We start from the raw sequence: 21,334 nt of genomic DNA, 5'->3' as shown, positions 1-21,334 counted from the left end.
TCATCTCTTTGCTCCTGCAACTTCAGAACCTCTTGATGGGTTGTTTCCAATTTCTTTTTGTTTGCCCTGTTCTGATCAGATACCAACCGACTGTGCAGTCTTGTTTGGTTTAGTAGAGTCTCCATTGACTGTAAATCCAGGTTTATAGTAGCTTCCAACTCAATTTCTTGAGAGGAGGAAGCTTTTTCTCTTGTCAGATCTACCTCTATGTGCTTGCCTTTATCAAGGTTTGATACTGTTCCAGTGTTTAGATGGCCATCTATCCTTTCTTCTTCTTCTCCATTGGGTGGTGTAGGAACTCTCTCATCACGATGTGAGCTCTCTAAATGCGGAGGAGAGTCAATAGGTGGAGTTGATTGCCTTTCACTTGTATCTGGCCTTGGAGATGGAGGTGGTGTTTCCTCATTCGTGTAGTTGGCCTCAATTGATCTCTTAAGGTTTGGAGATCCTCCTCTTCAAGTGGCAGTTCTGCTCATCCGTAGCATTCCTCTCTTGGATGTATCTCTCAAACCAGTCCAACTCAAAAGCTAGATTGTGTTTATTCTTTGTTCTTAATTCAAGTGGCGCCTACATTGCCTCGTAGAGATCTTTCTAGTACAAAGCCTTCTAGCATTCTTTCCATAGGCTTTGCTACCTTCTGCAATCTGGTGTTGTTCTCAATTTCCTCTTTCCGCTTCTTTAATTCTTCAGCTTTTCTTTCTTCTTCCATCGTTTCCTGTGTACTTTTGGTGACTCTTTCCAGCCTGCGTCCTCCAATGGTGTTAGTAGAGGGAGGTACTCGCCTTTGTGGTCCGTCTTCAATATTCTCTCGTAGCACCAGCCAGTCGTTCTATTGAGGAGAAAGTGATAGCTGATATGCCGCTCCTATGGCATGGTATATCATTATGGTGAGTACTTCTCCTCCTGCAATGTAATTTGGATTGTCATGCTGTAGCTTTGTGACTTCCTCAAATAGATATGATGCATGATCTATATAGAAATCATGTGTCATTCCCATAGCCCAGGTCATTGTTGTTGAGATGAACCCATGTGGTGTAGTGTATCTAGGCGGTCTCTTGTTGTAGCTCAACAAACATTGACTGTATACCTGTGTCAGTTCCCTCACTTCTGGGTTTGCTATGAGTTCAAAAGACGGTAGTTTGGATCTCTGCAGGTAGACTGTGAGATTCTTCCTTCTTTCTCTCATGTTGGCTCCCTGATCAGACAGTTTTAACGCTTCTTTGATGATTTCCTTGGTGATCTGAATCTCCATCATCTCATTATCCATGCCTGCAACCCTGCAAGTTCCGTCTTCTTGGATAGTGTCAATTAGTTGTTGTACCCTCTTGAAATCTATCCCCAGTGGTGGTAGTGAAACAAAGTTCCATAAGCCAACTTTCTTCAGCCACGATCTTTGCGGTGATCTTTTCAGGAAGTTTTCTACCTCCTTGGGGATCATTACTGTATCCACTAAATTTCCTTTGTCATCCACATAGGAACCTTGGTAGATTTGGAAAGCTGCTGACTGTTGCACTTCTACAGGTATCCATGTGGCTGCTGGCTTTAATGAATTGTGTAGAAGTGTATAGGGTGTTGCACCCTCCGTTGCCAGGTTCTTGCCTTTTTCTTTTTCTCGGAGAAGCATCCATGGATCCTGTATCCACAAGTAATGGTTAACATATAAACATAGTACCTATTTTCTAAATTGATTATCACTTAAGCATGCATCTAGTTAAGCCCTCTTAGTCCCAAGAGGAGTTAGTGAAAAATGTTAGCAGATAGACAGTCCTTTTAGTGTTCGACTTTGACGGCTTCAAATTAATGCTGTTGATGAAGGAGCAAGTGTCCAAATGCTTTGAAACTTTGTGTGGTACATGTGCATAGGGTATCCAAACTTTCCATATGGTTAAGTTTCATAATCAGGCCAAGTTCACACTCTGCCGAGTCTATCGCGATAGACTCGCTATCTTCTCATAGGGGAGTTATTGTTCACATGTGACTTCACACTCAGATTCCCCATGGCTTATATATGAACTGATCCCATTTCCATCTCAAATGGATGTCAAGTGATCCCCTATTGGGTCAACTTTCATTTCTTCAGAATTCCTCCAAGGAGTTGTTGGTCTATCTCCTTCTTTTTTGTTGTTTTGGGCTCAAACTTTGTGGGTAGCCTTCTTGCACCATGTTGAAGCCAACTGCTGATTCTAGTTTTTGATCAAATGGCCCTGTGTCATTCTGCTTAGTCTATCGCGATAGACTCGGAATTATGCTCCAATTACCCTCTTTTCTGATCTGTGGTCCATTGTCTGCCTTCTTCTAGTTGATATAAGGTCCCTTGGCCTCTCACATGTGAATCTAGACTTTATCTGTCCTTGATATTGTCCTGTGCTAACTCTGAGCCGTCTGTCAAGTCTATCTCCCCTTACCTTAAGAGTCCATCTTGTTTCAAATTTGGTGTAGTGCCTTCATATACTGTCATAAGCCTGCCCTTGAGAGGATTTTTGAAAAGGGCCTCCCCAAGAAAGATTAATGAGTCTATCGTGATAGACTCATAAGTTTGTCAAGGTGGAGCAATGTTTGCAATTTTACTTGATATCTGGGGTTAATAGGCCTAGTTAGTCCCATTGGTTAAGTCAAAATCAAATTTTCCTTTTTCCATGTGTATTGGTGAGTCTATCGTGATAGACTCACTAAGTTGTCATTTTTTCCTCTTTTTGTAGCTTGTTAGTTCCCCTGATGTTAGTAGGCTCTCCTAGACACACACATTAAGTCTTAATCAATTTCGAAAAGTGTACTCCCTGTTGGTAGCACTTAGCTATCTCTGGAGTCGGAGTAGACCACTTAGGTGATGGTCGCCGTACTTTCTGGTCATTGTATGACTCAGGATGAACTTTCTTTCCTTTTGACCTTCCGTCGGAGTAGTCGATTGTTCTTTTGGTGCTTACGTCACCAAGAACGATTAGTTGGATGCTTTTCTGGCCTATTGTTTGCATTTGTCCTCGTGGAAGTGGTTCTTCTTGAGTGGCAACATTCCAACTCGTAGTTGAAATCCTTAGGATGTACCCTGTCAAATTTGGTGTCATTTGGTCACTTGGTTGGCCCATTAGAGCTTCGTGACGCTTTGCGCAGTCTTTGTCAGATAGAGGCTCTAAGTCTAGCTTGGATTAACTTTTCTATGGTCTAACCCTTCGGTTGGTTTGTCGAGGTTATTGGCGTGCTACCTATGAGTTTTGGCTCATTTTCGATCACTTTGGGTCAGATGCCCTTCTGCAGGCCCTATGAAATTAGGGTTTTCTGGGATGCTTCTTCTGCGCTATCTGGAGTCATAGGTTTGTTCCCTAAGCTATAGGCATTGTGCCTTTCAATTTTGGTTGCATTTGGTGGCCTCTAGGTCTTCCTAACAACCGGTCTACAGTATGTGTGCACAGGTTGTGATGGTGGTGCTGGCGAGGTTTTGCGACTAACTGAAGTAAACAACACTTGGAGTTAGTGTTGACGAGCATACCTCTCATATATGATGTCGATCTGGTGACCATGCGCGATGGATGAGCTCCTGGAAGTCTCAGATGCTGTAGGGAGCTCTCTCTCTCTCACAATGGAAAATGACTCAAATGAGAGATTTCTTGCCTAGCCTCCCTATACGTGATCAAGGCTCTGCATGAAATTTTTCCATCTTTTACCTGTGGCCATAAATTTTCACGAGATACGGTTTAGGCTCGCAAATTTCTTGATTTGGACCTCGTTTGCTCCAGTTCTACAATTTTTGCAGATTTCTCCTTTTGGAGATCCTGTCATGATGGTGGCCATTTTTGCCCTGTCAAATTCGCACTCCATATTTTTTTTGTGTCTTCTTTACCTTGTTCTGGTCAGACGTCTCTTCTATTGTGTTTTTATCTGGATTATGGATTTTTAAAAATATTTTTTTCTAGAAAATGGCTAAAATAAAGCAAATAAATCCCAAAATAACCCGAAAATAGCAATTCTAACCTATAAAAATATCAATGAATAGAAAAACACTTTGTAGCTCGCTTTTCTCTCGTCTATGTACATTCTCGCTCTCAATCGTCAACCTTGCCCTATTTTTTTGCTGTTTTTCAACGGTTTTTGGCCAGTTTTGACTTGCTTTACAGTATATACACATCCCTAGGGCCCATATTTGATCATTTGGTCCCCACTCTTGATTAATTACGAGGGCATATTCTTTTCCCAAAAATCACACAATAAAACGCAAAAATGGTTGAAAAATCAATCACAAACATTGCCCTCTAATATATGACGTGAGTCCGCATTTGGAATGCCTCCCTCCCTCCTGGTCGGAGTCCTCCCGGACGACAGGGTATCGTCAAGGGTATGTGGCTGTGCATGGGCATTAACTCGTGCTAATGCAGGCCTTGTAAAGTAGCCCTATATGCATGCACAGTCAATGCATTTAGAAAAAATATATGCGGTGTAAGAGGAAGGTATAAGCGATACGCTTATTGGCATTCGTCGTTGAGGTTTCCTGTGGTAACCTGAGTTGGCTGGCAAATTTTCTTGGCGAGCGATAAGAAGTTGTAATTCTGCCGCTCTTTGTTTGATGGTCTTCCAAGGTGTATGAACTTTTGGTTGTGCCTCCGCTGAAGTCAATATGGTTGTATTCTTTGTTGCATGTTCTGGTTGAACTGTCTTTCGTTTCCATATCTTTTTGATGAATTTGGTTGTACAGATCCTTGTGTTTGTTGTTGTGGACGCTACATGTTTCCGCGTGATGGATGTATGGTCTAGCTTGTCATTGACAGTTGTAGACAACTGTTCGTTGGTCTTCTTCGGCATCCATACCTGTGTTGTTGGCTCATTCTGAATTGGTAATTTTGGACGCCACAGCAATATAGTCCATTGCGGATTTTGCTTGTTAAGAATTGTTCTTTGAAGCTTTGCTGCCTTTGGGTGTTTTGTCTTTTCTTCTGTCAACTCTTTTACAGGAATTAAGCTGTCTTGCTTGAGCCAAAATTGATATTTCTGCCCTTGATGAAATTGTGCCTTGGCTAGATCTGTACGTCGTACCCAAACCTGCCTGGTTCCCTGCATGATTGTTGGTTTTTGATAATACATTTCTTGCCATCCAAACTTTGATTGTTGTTGATTAATGCGTTGCGGATGCATTGACTCCTGTCTCCACATTGACATATATTTATCATATGATAGGAAGGGTTCTGAAAAGTTTTCATTTCTGAACAGTGATTCATTAGTATCCAAATCAATGAATACCCTGTTAGCTTTCATCCACGACACTGCTAAGATAAAAAGGCGTTGCTGATCTAATTGGTGGCAGCACATAGAACTTATGAGTGTACGTGTGCCCCTGCACTATGATTGGTAACATATTAGACCACAACGTGGTCACCTCATCACCCGATGCTACTTTCAACCTGTGTGTATCTGGGAATTTTGTCATTGGTTCAAGTTTTTGAAAGAGCTCAAAGCTGATGACACTCAATTTTGCCCCAGTGTCAAGCAATGCATATATTTCTACTTGTTCTGTGCCTGCATATGCTTTTATGTAAGGACTACACCACGTATTTTCTAAAGTGTCAATGGTGCTCTCGTCCTGAGCCATAAAGTCTGTGATTGTCTTTGCTAATACTTCGCTTTGTATATCCGCTTCGATTATTTGGAATGTTGGAAGAGGATATTATTCAGTCATCATTGGTGTGACCATGTTTATTGTCCTTAGAAATTGCTTTTGCTTAGCAATGCGTTCCTTGGCTTCTTGTTGTGCTTGGTCATGAACTCGTTGATGTTCCTATCTATAGGCTTTGCCATAATGCACTTGAAACAACATCCCAGGAGTTAGAGGTAGATGATACTTTTTCAAATGACACCCACTAATCCAATTTGGCATTTCTTTTCCATTTAGTGTCGACAGTTTTACTGCTCCGCTAGACGAGATTTCTTGGATCAAATAAGGCCCCATTCCTCTTTTCTTTAGCTTCTTGGCATGTTGTTTAAGGGTGTATACCAAGACATAGTCCCCCGTTTTAAAGTCCTTGTTTTTGACATGCTTGTCAAAAAACTCTTTCTGTTGTCTTTTTTTTTGCAAAAATGGCTGCTACTGCATTGAGTCGTAACTCATCTAGTTTTTCTAGGTCATCTAACCTTTCTGAAAGCTCATGGCCCGTCCAGTCCAACCGTTTAGCTACCCTTAGCGTTGGAATCAAAAATTCAATAGGCAGTATTGCATTTAACCCATACACCATATTAAATGGTGTAGCATTGAGTGTTGTTTTATATGCAACTCGATAAGCCCACAATGCTGAATGTAGCATTTGATCCCAGTCCATCCTTGTTTCACTAACCAGTTTCGTAAGAACTGTGCACATAATTTTTTTGGTCGCTTCCTCTTGGACATTGGCTTGTGGATGGTAGGGTGCAGATTTGCGATAAATTACCATAAACTCAGTCAAGAGATGTTCGATAACTTCATTTACAAAGTGTGTCCCTCTATCACTCACCAGCTCGATTGGAAGGCCATATCGTGTAAACACATATTCATATAGGAATTGTGTTGTGGCTTTAGCATCTGGTTTTGTTGTGGCTTTTGCTTCCACCCATTTGCTCATATAATCAGTGGCCACTATGATGTATTGTGCTTGTGAACGATAAGCTGGTGGAGTAATAGGGCCAACAAAATCCAATCCCCATTTAGCGAATGCTCGAGCACTCATCATTGGTCTTAAAGGCATGTCGTCTCTTTTAACTGGCACCTTAGTGCGTTGACATTCATCACACGTTTTCACGATTTCTGCTGCATCTTGAATCATGGTCGGCCACCATATGCCTGCAACCATAATGATTTTTATGGTTCTCTCCGCTGAAAAATGACCTCCTGCTATGCCTGCATGGGCTTGCTCCAATAATGGAAAGTAGTCATTTTCATGAGGAACTATCCTCAACTGGTCATCGGTTCCTGTTTTATACAATTGGTCATTAATGATGGTATACCTATTCGCTTTGATTTGTAAAGCCTTTTGTATGGCTTTAGACCAATCTCCTGGTAACTCCTTATTAGTCAAATATTCCACAATAGCATGACTCCATGCGGGTGGTATCGTCACTTGGTATAATGTGGCATAATCCACAGTGGTATTGGTTGTGCAAAAGTTACATTTCTTGATGTAATTAGCTACATCGCCTGCCATTCCAGGCCAATACACTCCAAGTCTTCTTAATCGTTCATAGCTTATTTGATTTCCTTGATGGAATCCCCCTGTCTGTGCATGTGCCTCCTCTAGATACGCGTCGTACTCCTCTGGGCCTATACACAACCTTAGAATCCCATCGTTACCATGATGATACATTCTTCCCGCAAGCATAGTGTAAATTTGTGCTTGGCTAACGTCTTCCACCGTGTGTCTTTCGTCAAGATTCATTCCATATGTCAACAATGGAACAATCTGCTCTGACCATTTCGGTACCATCTCTATATTAAACAGGTATGCGTCTGGGAGATCATCATCTACACGAGTAGCCTTTTCGCCATTTAGTAATCGAGAAAGGTGGTTTGCTCGTTGATGAGTTTTTCCTTTCTTTACTACTACCGTAAAATCAAACTCCAGCAACACAATGAACCATCTTACAATTCGTCCCGTGTTACAAGGTTTATTTACTAAGTACAAAAGTACCTGATGATCCACAAAAAATGTGAACTTGTTCGCAAAAGAAAATAATGACGAAATTTCTTTACCGCGTATATAATACCCAATCCTTCTCTTTCAGTGGTGGTATAATTATTCTTTGCACTGTTGAGTTGTCTACTAGCATAATTGATGGGAAAATCTGTATTACCCTCCCCTGGTTGTGCTAATATACAGCCTATTGCAAATGCCGAAGCATCTACATGTACATGGAAAATCTTTGACCAATCTGGTGCTTTTAGAATTGGTGCAGATACCAGTGCCTCTTTTAATTTCTGAATGACTCCTCACATTCGTCGGTCCATATGAAGATCACGATCAGACTATACAAGGGTTTTGCTATTACAACATACATGTAGATAAAACGTCGGTAGTATCCACAATGTTCCATAAATGATTGTACCTCTCGTACAGTGTTTGGTCTTGGCAATTCTATGATCACCTTTACCTTGTCTTCATCAGTGGTAATCCCATTAGTCGATACTATGTGGCCTAGGATCTTACCTTGTCGTACCATGAATACACATTTTTCTGGGTTGAGGAAAATCCTATGCATTCTGCATTTTTCGAATACCTTTCTAAGATGATCTATATGGTCTTCTCTCAATAGAGAATAGACACACAAGTCATCCATGTACATATCCAAAAATATTCGCAAGTATTCTTTAAAAGCATGTGTCATTAATCTCTGAAATGTGGCTGGAGCATTGGTCAAGCCAAATGGCATTACCCTAAACGCATATATGCCCCATTCTATTGCAAACGCCGTTTTGTACTGATCTTCTAGTTTGACCCCCAATTGGTTATAACCAGAGAAGCTGTCCATAAAGCTATAGGCCTTCTTGCCTGCTACTCGTTCCAAGACGTGTTCCGTGATAGGGAGAGGATAATTGTGCTTATTGTTGCTGCATTCACCTTCTTGAGATTCACACACACTCGTAAATTCTCGTTTTTCTTAGGTACCATCACGATCGGCGACACCCAGTGAGTGTGCTCTATCTCATAAATAAATTCAGCATCCATAAGTTTATCTATCTCGTCCTTGATCCTTTTGGCGAATGTCTCATTGTACGTGTACGGACGTTGTTTGCTTGGCTTTGCATCCGACTTCAGAGGGATCGAATGTTCACAGATGTTAGGATCCACCCCCTTCAGATCTTTGTATGACCAAGCAAATACATCACGAAATTCTTTAAGCGTTTTGATCAGTAAGTCCTCTTCTTCCTGGCTTAGATTAGTAGCAATGTAAGCAGGTCGAGGACTTTCTCCCGGTTTTGCTAGGTCTATTTTCTTGGCGTTTTTTGGCCCATCATAGGACTCGGACGATTTAAGCTCTCTCATCGGTTGCTGGACCACCAATTTTATCTTCTGAATGGTGTACTTACAATAGTGAGGAGGTACATCTATCTTTTTACTCCCATCACTAGCGTTCGACCCATCGCTACTTTCCATTTCAGTTGTCCATACATTTTTCATCTTTTGTTTTAAATCATTGTATTTTTTTTTCGCTCAACGCTCGTCATAATTGGATCTGCAAAGACATCCAACGTCTCCCTTGTCACTCTATTTTTTGCCTTGCTGGTTTTCCTAAGTTTCAATAGTCTTTCCTTAAAATCTGGGTCTTCAACAACCTTAAGAAATCTTCCTGACACTTTATCCTTAGCACAATCAACAACATGAATGTTCATACTGAAATGTGTCTTACTCCTGAACTCAGGCATAGGTCTAGGCCTAGTTGGTAGACTTTTATGGTGTCGCCTACTCTTGTATCTTTTTTGGCGTCTCACACTTTGGTTTGGGAAGTTGTAAAAGACGTCATTGTCTTGATCCTGATGGTCGTCTTCCTCTGTATTTTCCGACTTCTCGTCATCCGCATTATCTTCATTTTCACATTGATCAAAAGAATCATAAAATTATTCTCCATCCTGCTCGATGTTTTTAGTGGGGATGTCCACATAGCCCACTATCCTAATATCAAGTTTCGTTTCCGTTTGATTGACTCTCGCTTTCTCGGTGTCTACTTCGTTCTCGTCTTCCTCTACAGTTTTGCTCAACATGTAGTATGGTACGATATCGTAGCCATTCTTGTCACAAAATTTTGTGGGAGTGACTTGAATGACGCATACATCCAAAGTAGCCAAAATTTGAGACCATTCTAGGGGTTCAAGATTCTCTTCAGAGAAGGGCTCTTGTATATAGGCATCGTCTTCCAATAACCTCTCTAGTGTCCTTTCATTGTGGTTGTGGTCGAATTCACTACATTGAGATGCTCCGCACATCCATATCTCCTTTTTCTTACAGAACCACGCTGAGACTTCTGATCCGCTAATGGTGGCTGAGTCAAATTCTTCCACAGGTGTTCTCGTGACATCATGGTAGTTGTGGTTCCTCATATTTACACGTGTAGTGATTTCAGCATGTCTTAGATACAAATAATCATACCCCCAGTCCTGCACCATCTTGAGTTGCGTCATGAACGGCCTACCAAGGATAATTTCATAATTGTTTTTCTTGCTGTAATCTACTATGGCAAATGTATGTTCGTAGTCTATGCCACATGAAGATACCACAATTACCTCAAGCAATCTTATAGGCCTTTCTACGTGCCCATCCGCTAGTTGCAGTTTCATTCTAGTTGTTCGTATTACCGGTTTTTCCCATTTTTTCCATAGAAATTTGGTAGTAATGCAATGCCAGCTCCACTATCAAGTATGGCCTTAGTCTCTATGCCGTTATACTCGACTGGTAGAGTAGTGTTGCCGTCTTCACCCTCACAATACTCTCCAACCTTGTTGAGAGGTACTGGTGTAGTGTTGACTCTCTTCTGTTCTGTGTCATTAAGCTGAGTTTTGAAGAACTTAAGAGGCATCCTTATACCAAATTTCTCCAGACATTTGCCCAATTCCGTCCACATGCTTGGCCTAATTTTTAACAATTCTACCAATGTGATTGTACACTTGACCGGAGCAGACAACAAGTCTGTCAAAATTTTAGTGTCCAATTGATTTGTCCCTCCAATTCTTTGAGAAGGCACCCTTCGAATTTCGGACTTTGCTTCATAGTCTCCCATGTATGGTGGCAAAGTTTTGAGTGATGTTGGTCTACTATATTCTGATGCAACTGAACCATCATCCCCTTGAAATGATTTAGCGTCTAAATCCCATGGTGGCTTATTCAAGTTCAACTCCGAGAAAGGTGCTGACTCGACTGTTTTTGTCTCGTATTTTTCTTGATCTTTTCTCACCGTTTCCCATAGCTCTTCATGCCATTTTTCTTCCACAATGGGTGCATATGGTGGAAATCCCTTCAGTGATTCATCAGTGCTATTAGGTACGACTCTTGCATCCTCTACATTAGGCAAGGATTTAACGTTGTCTATCTTGTCAGGTACCCTTTGTTCAGTTTTGATAGGTGTTTCATTGTTTGGTGGTTTGATTATTCTATCCCTCACTTCCATAGGTGGAGGCTCTAGTAAGGCTTGTGCAATTTCAATCAACTGCTTGCACATCTCTAGTCTCTGTTTTTCTATCTCTGGATATGGATATGTCATCCACCTTTGCTCTAGAGTCTGTCTGTTCTTCAATCTTCCTTCATAGGCTTGCAAGATTGCATCCAAGGGTACATTGACCTTATCTACCAATACAGACCCTCCTGAGCTTGCACTCCTTGGTCCCTCAGTCGATTTTAGAGAGTCAAACTCTCTTTGCTGTTTAAGTTGCTCTCGATCCATTGTTAGCTTAGCTTCTATAGCTTTCTGTTTTCGTTCACGTCTAGCTTTCATTTCGCTCTTCGTTCTTTCTAAGGATTATTACGACTGATGCTAGACTTGTCAGTCTTGATTTCCTCTTGATTTTCATCGTTACTCTTGGGCCGATCGTCATTTTTCCTTGTTTGGGCTCTCGTCAAGACCTTAATAGGAATCGTAGTTTCGTTTTCTGACCCTCCACTGGAAGGCAGTGCTCCCAGCATATTCAAAGTAGTCTTTGCTCCTTTGCTTAGGTTCTTAGGGCAATCAAGAATCGGTGCAATATGCATTGACCCTAATGATTTCGTCATGAGGACAGTCTCTCAGCCAATGGTCTCCACCACACTTGTAGCATGGTCCCTTAGGCTGTTGAGGTGCTCCTTGAGCTCCTCTTTGTTGGTGTGCATGCCTCTACCCGCTCATGCCTCCGTTGACTATGAGCAACAATGTTCGTTCATCCAAGCTTTATCTCCCTTCTCCTGTTGCCTGTGTAGCAGTTGGTGGTCCTGTATTTCCTATCATGCTCCATGGTTTTGGTGTGGAGGGTTCTTTCGGTGGATAATAGAAAGGATTTGTAGCATATCCATTGGGATCTTCGTAATATGCATGCATAGACACCAAATACTTTTCTTCTGATTCAGTTACAGTTGGTGTGTATCTTATGCCGACTGGTCGTAATCCTGGTAGGGGTGGTTGTTGCCCCAACACTGGTTGTGGTCTTTCTACACCTACAGGTCCCGGTAGGTTACCTGCTTGATACCAAGGCATCGATGGAATTTCAGGAGATGCTACCTGAGCTTGGGGAGCGTAACGTCTCTCTCTCACATATCCCTTGTTATAATAACATTCCTCCGTCCCGTGGTTTATCCATTTTTGTTCAATAGCACACCACTTGGGCTGTTTAGCCTGGGGTTTGGCGTACAAATTAATCTTTTTTAGCACTTTCTCTACAAGCTGCTCCTGGCTTACAGCTACTTCTCCTTTCGGTGCTGTCTTAATGGACTTGCTTCCACTTTGTTGTGAGGATGAATCGTCGTTAAGATCCTTGAATTCACCCTCTTTGTAGACCGCGCAATTGTATACAAGGTAAAGAGCCTCCTTAGTTAACTCATTTAACGTCGTGCTCCTCTTCATATGTAAGTCCTTCTGGAGATCTACATTCCTTAGTCCTTGAATAAATATAAGCATAAGTCTGGACTGAGTTGGCAGTTCTTCCACAGGGCAGAACTTAATATATCTTTTTAGTCTTAGGGCTGCCTTTCTCACAGATTCCCCTTCTTTCTGTTTGAAAATTGTGGATTTGTGAGACAGTATTATGAGCTATTCCCCTTTGTGAGAATTCCTCAATAAACTCGTCAAACACCTCCTCCATAGACTCAAAGTCTCTTCGCTCCACAGAGTCAAACCAAGTAGCTGCATCATCCTCTAAGGCTAGTCCAAACCCTGCAAATTGGGTAGGGAAGTCTAACACCTCTTCATCTCTAATTACACTCACAAAGGCTACTACATGATCTCTCGGATCTCTGTTTCCCGTGAATTTCTTGTTTACCCATTTTTGCACTTGAGAAGGTCTAATTCTACGATAGTCTACAAATCTCATCATTGGATCTCCACGTCCTAGTCGATATACCTCCTCTGGTCTTCTGTAGTGGCCACGTTCCTCTCCCAGTGGTGCTCCTAAGCCATAATTTCTAACAATTCTTGCCAGAGATGGTTCATCTCTTCGAACTCGTTCTATGGGTGGTCTTCCAGGCTCTGTTGACCCTTGAGTCTTTGGATTACTCTCTCCTTGATACCGTAAATAGAGTGGTGGTTCTTGTAAATCCCTTAGCCCTCGTGCGGCTTGATAACCCTCTCGGTTTTGGTCTTGTTCTAATATTGCACTTTGTCGAAGCCATGCTTGCAATGATGGCTGGGTAGCTGGCTGGTGCTGGTAGTTGAACGTCGGTTGTCGGGTAGATTGTGAGGCCATGTCATACTCTTCTGAAAATGGATTTGTCGATTTGATAGGGGTGTAGGTGGCTCTTGGCATTTCTTCAAGGGCATATGTTGATGCTCTTGGAACCGTTGCCTTTTCTATCTCCTCTGGGAGAACACGTGTGTATTCTCGCCCGTACCTATCAACAAAAACAATATCCTTCCCCATAGAAATTTCATAAGAGAATAAGTAAAGAACCTTGTCTTTTCTTAATTCGTTTGGGTAGGGTTCTTTGCATCGGAAGTAAGAGACTATTCCCTCGCTCTCATGCTTGTAAATCCCCACATTCTCATTATAGGTTGAGACCCTGGTTGTTTTCTTATCATACATAAAAAGCGCTCTAGGTCGATCAATGTTTGGAGGTGGTTCTTGGGTTTCTAAAACCATTTTCGCTTTCGCCACGTTATCTCCATATCTGTTGTAATCCTCAGGGTTACTAACTATCAGATAGTGGTTCCCCTTTTCGTCTCGTAATCTATCTCCATCATCATAGACTCGAATTATCTCCAGCCTTTGAGCTGGTCTTTCTTCAATACAAATACACTTGCGTCCTTGACAGTCAGAATAAACTAAGGCTCCCCTCGAGTTTGTTCCTTCTAAGAAGATTATAGTGAACCTGGAATCGTTCAAAGGATTTAGGGAGGTGCTTCCCCCTGGCATTGGTCCTTCATAGGAGACACCTCCTTGCTGTTGACTACCCATCATGAAGAAGGACTTGTCTGACGAAGTGTCAGTATCACTACCCTCCTCAATAATTGGTGCTAGTGGATCTATCCTTGCATGAGTTACACTCTCTTCAGTGGACGTGGTGCTTACTTGACTTTTGACACTTTTAGCTCCTGAGTTAAAAAAGGCTCCTAACATTAAATACATAAGACTCAAAGCTGTATTGCGAACTTAAAGCTTACCTGGCCTTCTCCTGCCTGCTCAGCTATGTGATGATCTCCTTATGGAATCTACACATGTATGGTTAGTCTGTTCACAAGGGTTTCCTTGAACCAGGAAAAAATCTTTCAATTATGTACATCAATCATTTTTTTATGACAACTGGTCAGTCTTAGCCAATTTGTGTTTTTCTCCCCAATGGGTGTTTCAGGGTCTTCTGGTGGTCCAATTTCAAATGTGAAATGAGGGCTGGGGTCTATGTGACAAGTATGTTCTAACTGTATAGTCACAATTTGTAGTCTGAATCACCCCTTTCTGAGTCTATTGTGATAGACTGACAGATTCCTCAATATAAGTCAATTTAAAATTGTGACTTCACCTTTGGGTTCCCCTTATTCTCTAGAGTCTATCCCTCAAGTTTTATGAAATTTCGACACTTGGTTTGGGTTTTGGGCCAATTTTAGTGTTTTTGTAAGAGCCCGATTCTCTATCTGGGCCTTAGATTCACTTTCAGTGATCTAAACACCTTGAAATTTGGTGTGTATGCTATTTAGGCTTTGCTAAAGCTATCCCTAGGAGGGATTTGAAAAATAAGGTCCCTAGCCCCTACTTCCCCAGTCTATCGCGATAGACTGACAAATTTCTCCAATGTTGGCCTTTTTCACAAGTTCTCTCCACAGCTGGTTTCCCCACTCCCTGTATAGTGCATTAACAAGTTTGTGCACTATTTGGACATTTGGTGAAAGCCTTCTTGCCACTATGTCTATGAATTCAGACTCTAACACCAGTCTTGAGGTTTGGTGGTCAAGATGGTGTCCAAATTCACTCAATTTTTGTGAGCACCATTGTATGGATGTGTTCAACCTGTGGTATAAAGGGTTTTTCTAGATTGTTAGTCTATCTCCAAATCATTAGTCTATTGCGAGACTCACCAGAGAGCAACTGGGATGTGATTTTTTTACTGTTTTTGGAGAGTTGTGTTCCCTGTGCCCATATAAGTCTATCCCCTAAGTTTCACTGAATTTGGACCTATTTTGACCTTGGACTCAAACACTTGACAAATTTCACTTTTTTATGGAAAATTCACAACTCAAATGCACTTAAAGTGATGCAAATTTGATGACACTTCAACTTAAGCTTGTGAATATCAGTTGTACATCATGACACAATCAGTTTACCCCAGGCTAGTGGTTATATCTCTTTTTGGCCTCTTTAGGTTCACTTAGTGTTTTCTTATGGCAATCCCTTATTTCTTTTTGTTGGTTTTGGTCGCAATTTTAACGTTTTCTCAAGCACTGGATCATAAATCCAAATGTCTACTGTATTCACACCCTTAAAGAGTATATGGTGTGGGTTTTGATTTCAAGGCAAGCAAACAGCCTCATTGTTTCTTCTTTTTGTTTGTTTTGCGTTTTTACAGCGTTTTTCTACACTATTTCTACACAACCATAACAAGCACTCAAAACCATAAAACCATAACTCCACATTATCCTACCTAACTAAATCTAACTAGTCACAGACCCTCGGCAAGACACAGGTTTCCTGGCTATCCACTAGACCTCAGGATACCCTCTCCTGGATCTTGTTCTAAACGTTTAAGCTCTCTCTAGTCGAAACTAAAGTAAGCTAGCCATCACACGAGTGATGTAGATCTCCCTACTTAAGGTCCTCGGCAGTGGCGCCAATGTTTTAGGTCAACCTACTCCCTTGTTCATGCTCACAAGCATGACACAGAAAACATACTTGTCATCCGGTGACACGCCTAACCCGTAGGTGCACAGAGGCAATCTCGTTATCTTGTGAGGTTGAGACCAACCTACACATACACACTTCTATGATGCATCAATCACTAATCCTTGTTAACTCCAACCCACTATATCCCTAAATCCTCATAACATCGTTGACACATCAAATGAACTCGGAATCACTTTAAACTTGCTAGGCACTATCCTCTCACTAGGATACACTTACCTATAAGTCCAATCTCACCAGATTTTAACGCTAGTTATCTCGAATACAGTCGCGATAGACTCACAGGTCATAATCTAAAAGTGTGCGAAACCTAAGTCTATCAGTATCTATGCGTAGCTAATCTCTCCCTCGTTCCATAAAGTACTTGATTGTTGAAAACAGACACTGTTTGTGCTACTTACAAGCAAAACAAGCTCGTGGAAGGATCGCTCGCGAACAACTTGAAGATGCAAATGCGTGGCGTGGGCGCGTAGCTCTCGGAGAGGATACCGCGATGGTGTGGTCGCTTCATCAATCCGGTGAGGGAGATGCGCGTAGCGAAGAGGATAAGATCACACATTCTCTCTCTCTCTCTCTCTCTCTCTCACTCAGACCCGTACGACGCAGAATTAATGAAAAATAATGTTATTCAAAAATCGTTGTAAGGTGACCTTTATACTTTAGTCACCTTAGCTCAAAATGTACATGGGGTTTTAATTGAGTTCTACTCATCATAATTCCAAAGTGGAAACGCATTGCATCCTGACCAACTAATAAATCTATACATAATCCAAACAATTGGATAAAGCCGGTAGACATCATTGGCATTACAAAGGGAATTTGATAATCATTACAAAGGGAATTTATACCACTGTTGGGATCCAACACTTAGGTTTCTTTCGTTGCCGTTAAAATCTTGTCCAAGGAGCACTTAAAAGTGGTAATAGCATAGTTTGATATCTTTGGTTGAAGCATTGAACCCTTTGGCATAAAGACTATGGAGATGAATTGGTTATTAAAGAAATGTATAGGATATCTCTCTGCTCCGGGTATCTAGGAATGACTTTGCTATGGCTTGGAGGCACCACACAATGAAGTGTTAAAGCTGGACACAATGAGTGAGAGGATTCAAGGGATCACTCAATACTCATAGTAGAGAGAAGCCATGGATTATGCTTTCTCTAATCATGCTCACAAACTAGTTACCAAACTACCTTACACACATCATGGCCATTGAAGCTTGTCTCTCGTCAATCTTTCCATTCACCACTCTACACAATCAACACGTTCTGCTTCACATTAGTCTTCGCATGCCAACCCAACCACGCAATGCTAAAGATGTTGATAGATCATGTGTATAATGCACAAACTGTGTCTTGCTGCTTAAATTTTTTCTATTTTATTTTCTTTTACTAGATTTTAATACTCACTACAACATAACATGAAGATATCGACGCATCATATATCGACGGCCATGCGTTTCCACGCATATATCGACGGAATTAGAGCACGTCGATATAGACGTCGATATATGCGTCGCAATGAGCGTCTCTATACGCGTGGAAAGGCTTTACTTGCATGCTTATATCGACGCAGTCACCCACGGTTATATCGACGCTCATTGCGACGCTAAAAAATTTGGGGGAAAAAAGGAAAACCCGCGCGTGCAGGGGCCATTTTCGCCTGCTCAAATCGTGGCCGAAACTTGCTGCGCAGGTATTGTGTCACTCTCCCCCCCCCAACCTCTCTCTCTCTCTCTCTCTACATCGTGTGTGTGTGTGTGTAGGAAAGAGAGAGAGAGAGAGAGAGAGAGAGAGAGAGAGAGAATTAATGTATGCGCGTAGGAAATTAAAATTAAAGAAAGAAAAATTAAAGAGAGAAATGAAATGGAATGTTATATTAACGTCTTCGAAAGGCCAAAGTGACCTATGAGACAAGAAAGTTACAATGTGGTGGATCTAATACAAAGTCGGAGTAAAAAGATGACAAAATGACAAAATAAAATATTATGGAATCCTAAATTGCTGGGTGTGGACTTAACGGCTAAAAAAGCTAGCTGGGATAGATAGATCATAAGAGATCCAGCTGTCGTTGGCGGATCTCATCAATCTCCTCCATGGTCAGTAGTCTGACCGGGCGTTGTGCATGTCGAGGCAAAGTGACCTGGATCGTCTGATGCAGCCTATGACTTTATTTGACCAGCTCAAAATAAATTCGAAGCTCAACTCTCACCTTTACACATGAAAGTCCTCTAGGGAGCAACAACAGCGCCGTCGTTGCTCTTAGAGACAAGCTTCCTCCTCAAAAAAGGTTGGGCGAGGGCATATAACAAGCCGTAGGTCAAACAGATAGAAGAAACGCCCAAAATAAAAGCCGTTTTTGAAGTTCGGTTGGGTTTTTCTACGAAAAAATGCAAACGGACTTCATAAACGGCTTCTACGTCGTAGGTCAAATCCGGTTGCGTTTTTCTATGAAGAAACGCAAACGGACTTCGAAAATAGCTTCTATGCCTACCGAAACCATCCGTAGTCCATTAGGTAGTCTTAAGGCAATGTCAAGAGCGTGTATGGCAAGCCGTAGGTCAAACGGACAGAAGAAACGTCAAATACACAAGTCGTAGGTCAAATCTGGTTGCGTTTTTCTACGAAAAAACGCAAACGGTCTTCGGAAACTGATTCTATGCCTACCGAAACCATTCGTAGTTCATTAGGTAGTCTTTAGGCAATGTCAAGAGTGCGTATGACAAGCCGTAGGTCAAACGGATAGAAGAAACGTCAAATACACAAGCCGTAAGTCAAATCCAATTGCGTTTTTCTACGAAAAAACGCAAACGGACTTCGAAAATGGCTTCTACGCCTACTGAAACCATCCATAGTCCATTAAGTAGTCTTAAGGCAATGTCAAGACTATGTACGGCAAGCCTTAGGTTAAACGGATAGAAGAAACTTCAAATACACAAGCCGTAGGTCAAATCCGGTTGCGTTTTTTTACGAAAAAACAAAAACGGACTTCGGAAATGGCTTCTATGCCTCCTGAAACCATCCGTAGACGATTAGGTAGTCTTTAGGCAATTTCAAGAGCGCGTATGGCAAGCCATAGGTCAAACGGATAGAAGAAACGCCAAATACACAAGCCGTAGGTCAAATCCTGACGCAAACGGACTTCGGAAATGGCTTCTATGCCTACCGAAACCATCCGTAGTTCACTAAGTAGTCTTAAAGCAATGTCAAGAGCACGTATGGTAAGCCGTAGGTCAAACGAATAGAAGAAACGCCAAATACACAAGCCGTAGGTCAAATCCGGTTGCGTTTTTCTACAGAAAGACGCAAACGGACTTCGAAAATGGCTTCTATGCCTACCAAAACCATCCGTAGTCCACTAGGTAGTCTTAAAGCAATGTCAAGAGTGCGTATGGCAAGTCATAGGTCAAACGGATAGAAGAAACGGATAGCCGTTGGATGTTGAAGAAACTATGGAACTAAAAGAGGCAAAGGGGTTTTGTCCGCTACGTACATGCATTGCCATGTACACCTGGGAGTGCACGCATGTGTCTACCCATATAGGATTTGACCAATAAAGACGAGATTTTGACCTGGTGGTCCTGATCTTCGTACTCCTCTGGACCGAGGTGTACGGAGATTGGGCAACACTAGAGAATGCGAGGTAGTATACATTGTGAGGAGTATATATATTAAAACAACGTTCATAATCATTGTAGATGGCAACGTCATCAACTAACATGGAGAAAAATATTACATGCTCGTGCACGCTCTGCAAGTATCAAATCCTGCGCAAGCGTAGGATATGTAATGAGTATGTGCACAAGTACGGAGAGTTTGCTAAAGAAACCATACAGAATCTACGATACGACTCCTACGGAACGGGCATTGCTTTTCGCGACATAGCACCTACATTTGAGAGAGAGAGAAAAAGGATTATGCATGAAGGTCTGACCAATATAGAGCCAAGGATGGAAGTAGAAAAGGACTTACAGACAGAAGACGACGGCATGGAGGAGATGCTAGATGCCTTCTTCCAGACAAGCGAGGAGAACGCTAACGAAGTAGCACTAGAAGCCGTGTGCCTATCTCTTGAAGACATGTTGAGAAAGTTGGCACGTCAACCAATTTATGAAGGCGCCAAAATATTGACGCTTCGTACTTGTCTGGCGTTTTTGAATCTTCAGTCAGTATATGGGTGGTCAGATGCAAGCGTCACTGCTTTGTTTAGGTATGTAATTTACAAAAGAGATTTTTCAATTGCAACGGTGACGTGCTATGAGAGATTTTTAATTTAATGTGGTTTAAACAGGTTGTTGCGGGAGCAACTTCTCCCGGCTGGCAATGAAATGCCTCCCTCCAGGCCAGACGCAAAGCAACTATTGACCTCAGTTACCTTGGACTACAACAAGATTCATGCATGTCCAAATGATTGCATTCTTTTTCGCAATGAATTCGCAGATTGTCTGTCGTGTCCTAAGTGCAGAGCAATGCGCTACAAACAAGATGCAGTTGGCGAGACAGTGCCAGCTAAAGTGTTGCGGAATTTTCCTATTATTCCTAGGACAAAAAGAATGTTTCGTTGTGGTTCCATTGCAAAGTTGATGCGGTGGCATTCTACGAATAGATCCACTGACGCAACATTTAGGGTGCCTGTGATTCAAAGGCCTGGAGGCACATTGAAGATACCTGGCCACATTTTAAGAGTGAACCACGCAATTTGCGTTTGGGCATGGCAATGGATGGAGTCAATCCATTTGGCTTGAGAAGCTCGTCATGGAGCACTTGGCCTGTGTGCCTCATCAATTACAACCTCCCCCCGTGGCTTGCCATCAAGAAGGGTCATTTGATATTAAGCTTGATTGTACCTGGTAAGTTCAAGGAAAAAAACATGGATGTTTATCTAGCTCTACTAGTTGACGAGCTCCAAGAGTTATGGCATGGGATTGACATAGCAGATGCGGTTGAACCAGTAGGACAACAACATGCAAGGATCCATGGACTTCTTATGTGGACTATGCATGATTGGCCAGGATACGGAGAAGCTTCTAATAATGGTTCTTGATTTACAAAATTATCGCTATTCGCAAGCACTGTGCCTTGGCCTCATGGCCTGATTCATGCTTTAATATATGCAGGGCCAACAACTTCGGGATACAATGCATGTCCAATTTGCGAGTAGTCTTTGGATGTGCGCTATTCTGCCTCTCTTCGAAAGACAATTTATCAAGGCCACCACCGTTATCTTCCAGATGGCCATCACTTGCGCGAAGGTCAGCTTGGTCGCATCGAATGTCGTCCTATGCATGTACAAGAGTGGCGTCGCCGATGGGAGCAACATGAG

At 42.0% G+C, this 21,334-nt stretch overlaps 1 protein-coding gene across 1 annotated transcript; it reads right to left on the bottom strand.

Moving 5' to 3' along the window:
* Positions 1-13,762, bottom strand: LOC147429954 (uncharacterized). Its single transcript, XM_086495076.1, has 3 exons — positions 12,761-13,762; positions 635-829; positions 1-66 (listed from the first exon to the last, which is right to left on the bottom strand). The coding sequence occupies exons 1-3, from the start codon at positions 13,760-13,762 to the stop codon at positions 1-3; spliced, it is 1,263 nt and encodes a 420-aa protein (XP_086351202.1).
* Between the last annotated feature and the right edge of the window lie 7,572 nt (positions 13,763-21,334).

This window comes from Adiantum capillus-veneris, chromosome 22, assembly GCF_014529385.1.
Source record: "Adiantum capillus-veneris isolate H3 chromosome 22, ASM1452938v2, whole genome shotgun sequence".
Lineage (NCBI taxonomy): Eukaryota > Viridiplantae > Streptophyta > Polypodiopsida > Polypodiales > Pteridaceae > Adiantum > Adiantum capillus-veneris.
The sequence above is the reverse complement of the archived record's forward strand: the minus strand, read 5'-3'. Positions and strand labels throughout refer to the sequence as shown.

Bases quoted from the DNA above. Each gene is read 5' to 3' on its own strand.
- LOC147429954 (XM_086495076.1), bottom strand. From the start codon at position 13,762: ATGGTTTTAGAAACCCAAGAACCACCTCCAAACATTGATCGACCTAGA. The intron at 830-12,760 runs GTGTTTGACGAG...TCTCCTCAATAG, and splicing joins ACTTTGAGTCTATGGAGGAG to AACGACTGGCTGGTGCTACG. The intron at 67-634 runs GTAGCAAAGCCT...TGATCAGAACAG, and splicing joins ACAACACCAGATTGCAGAAG to GGCAAACAAAAAGAAATTGG.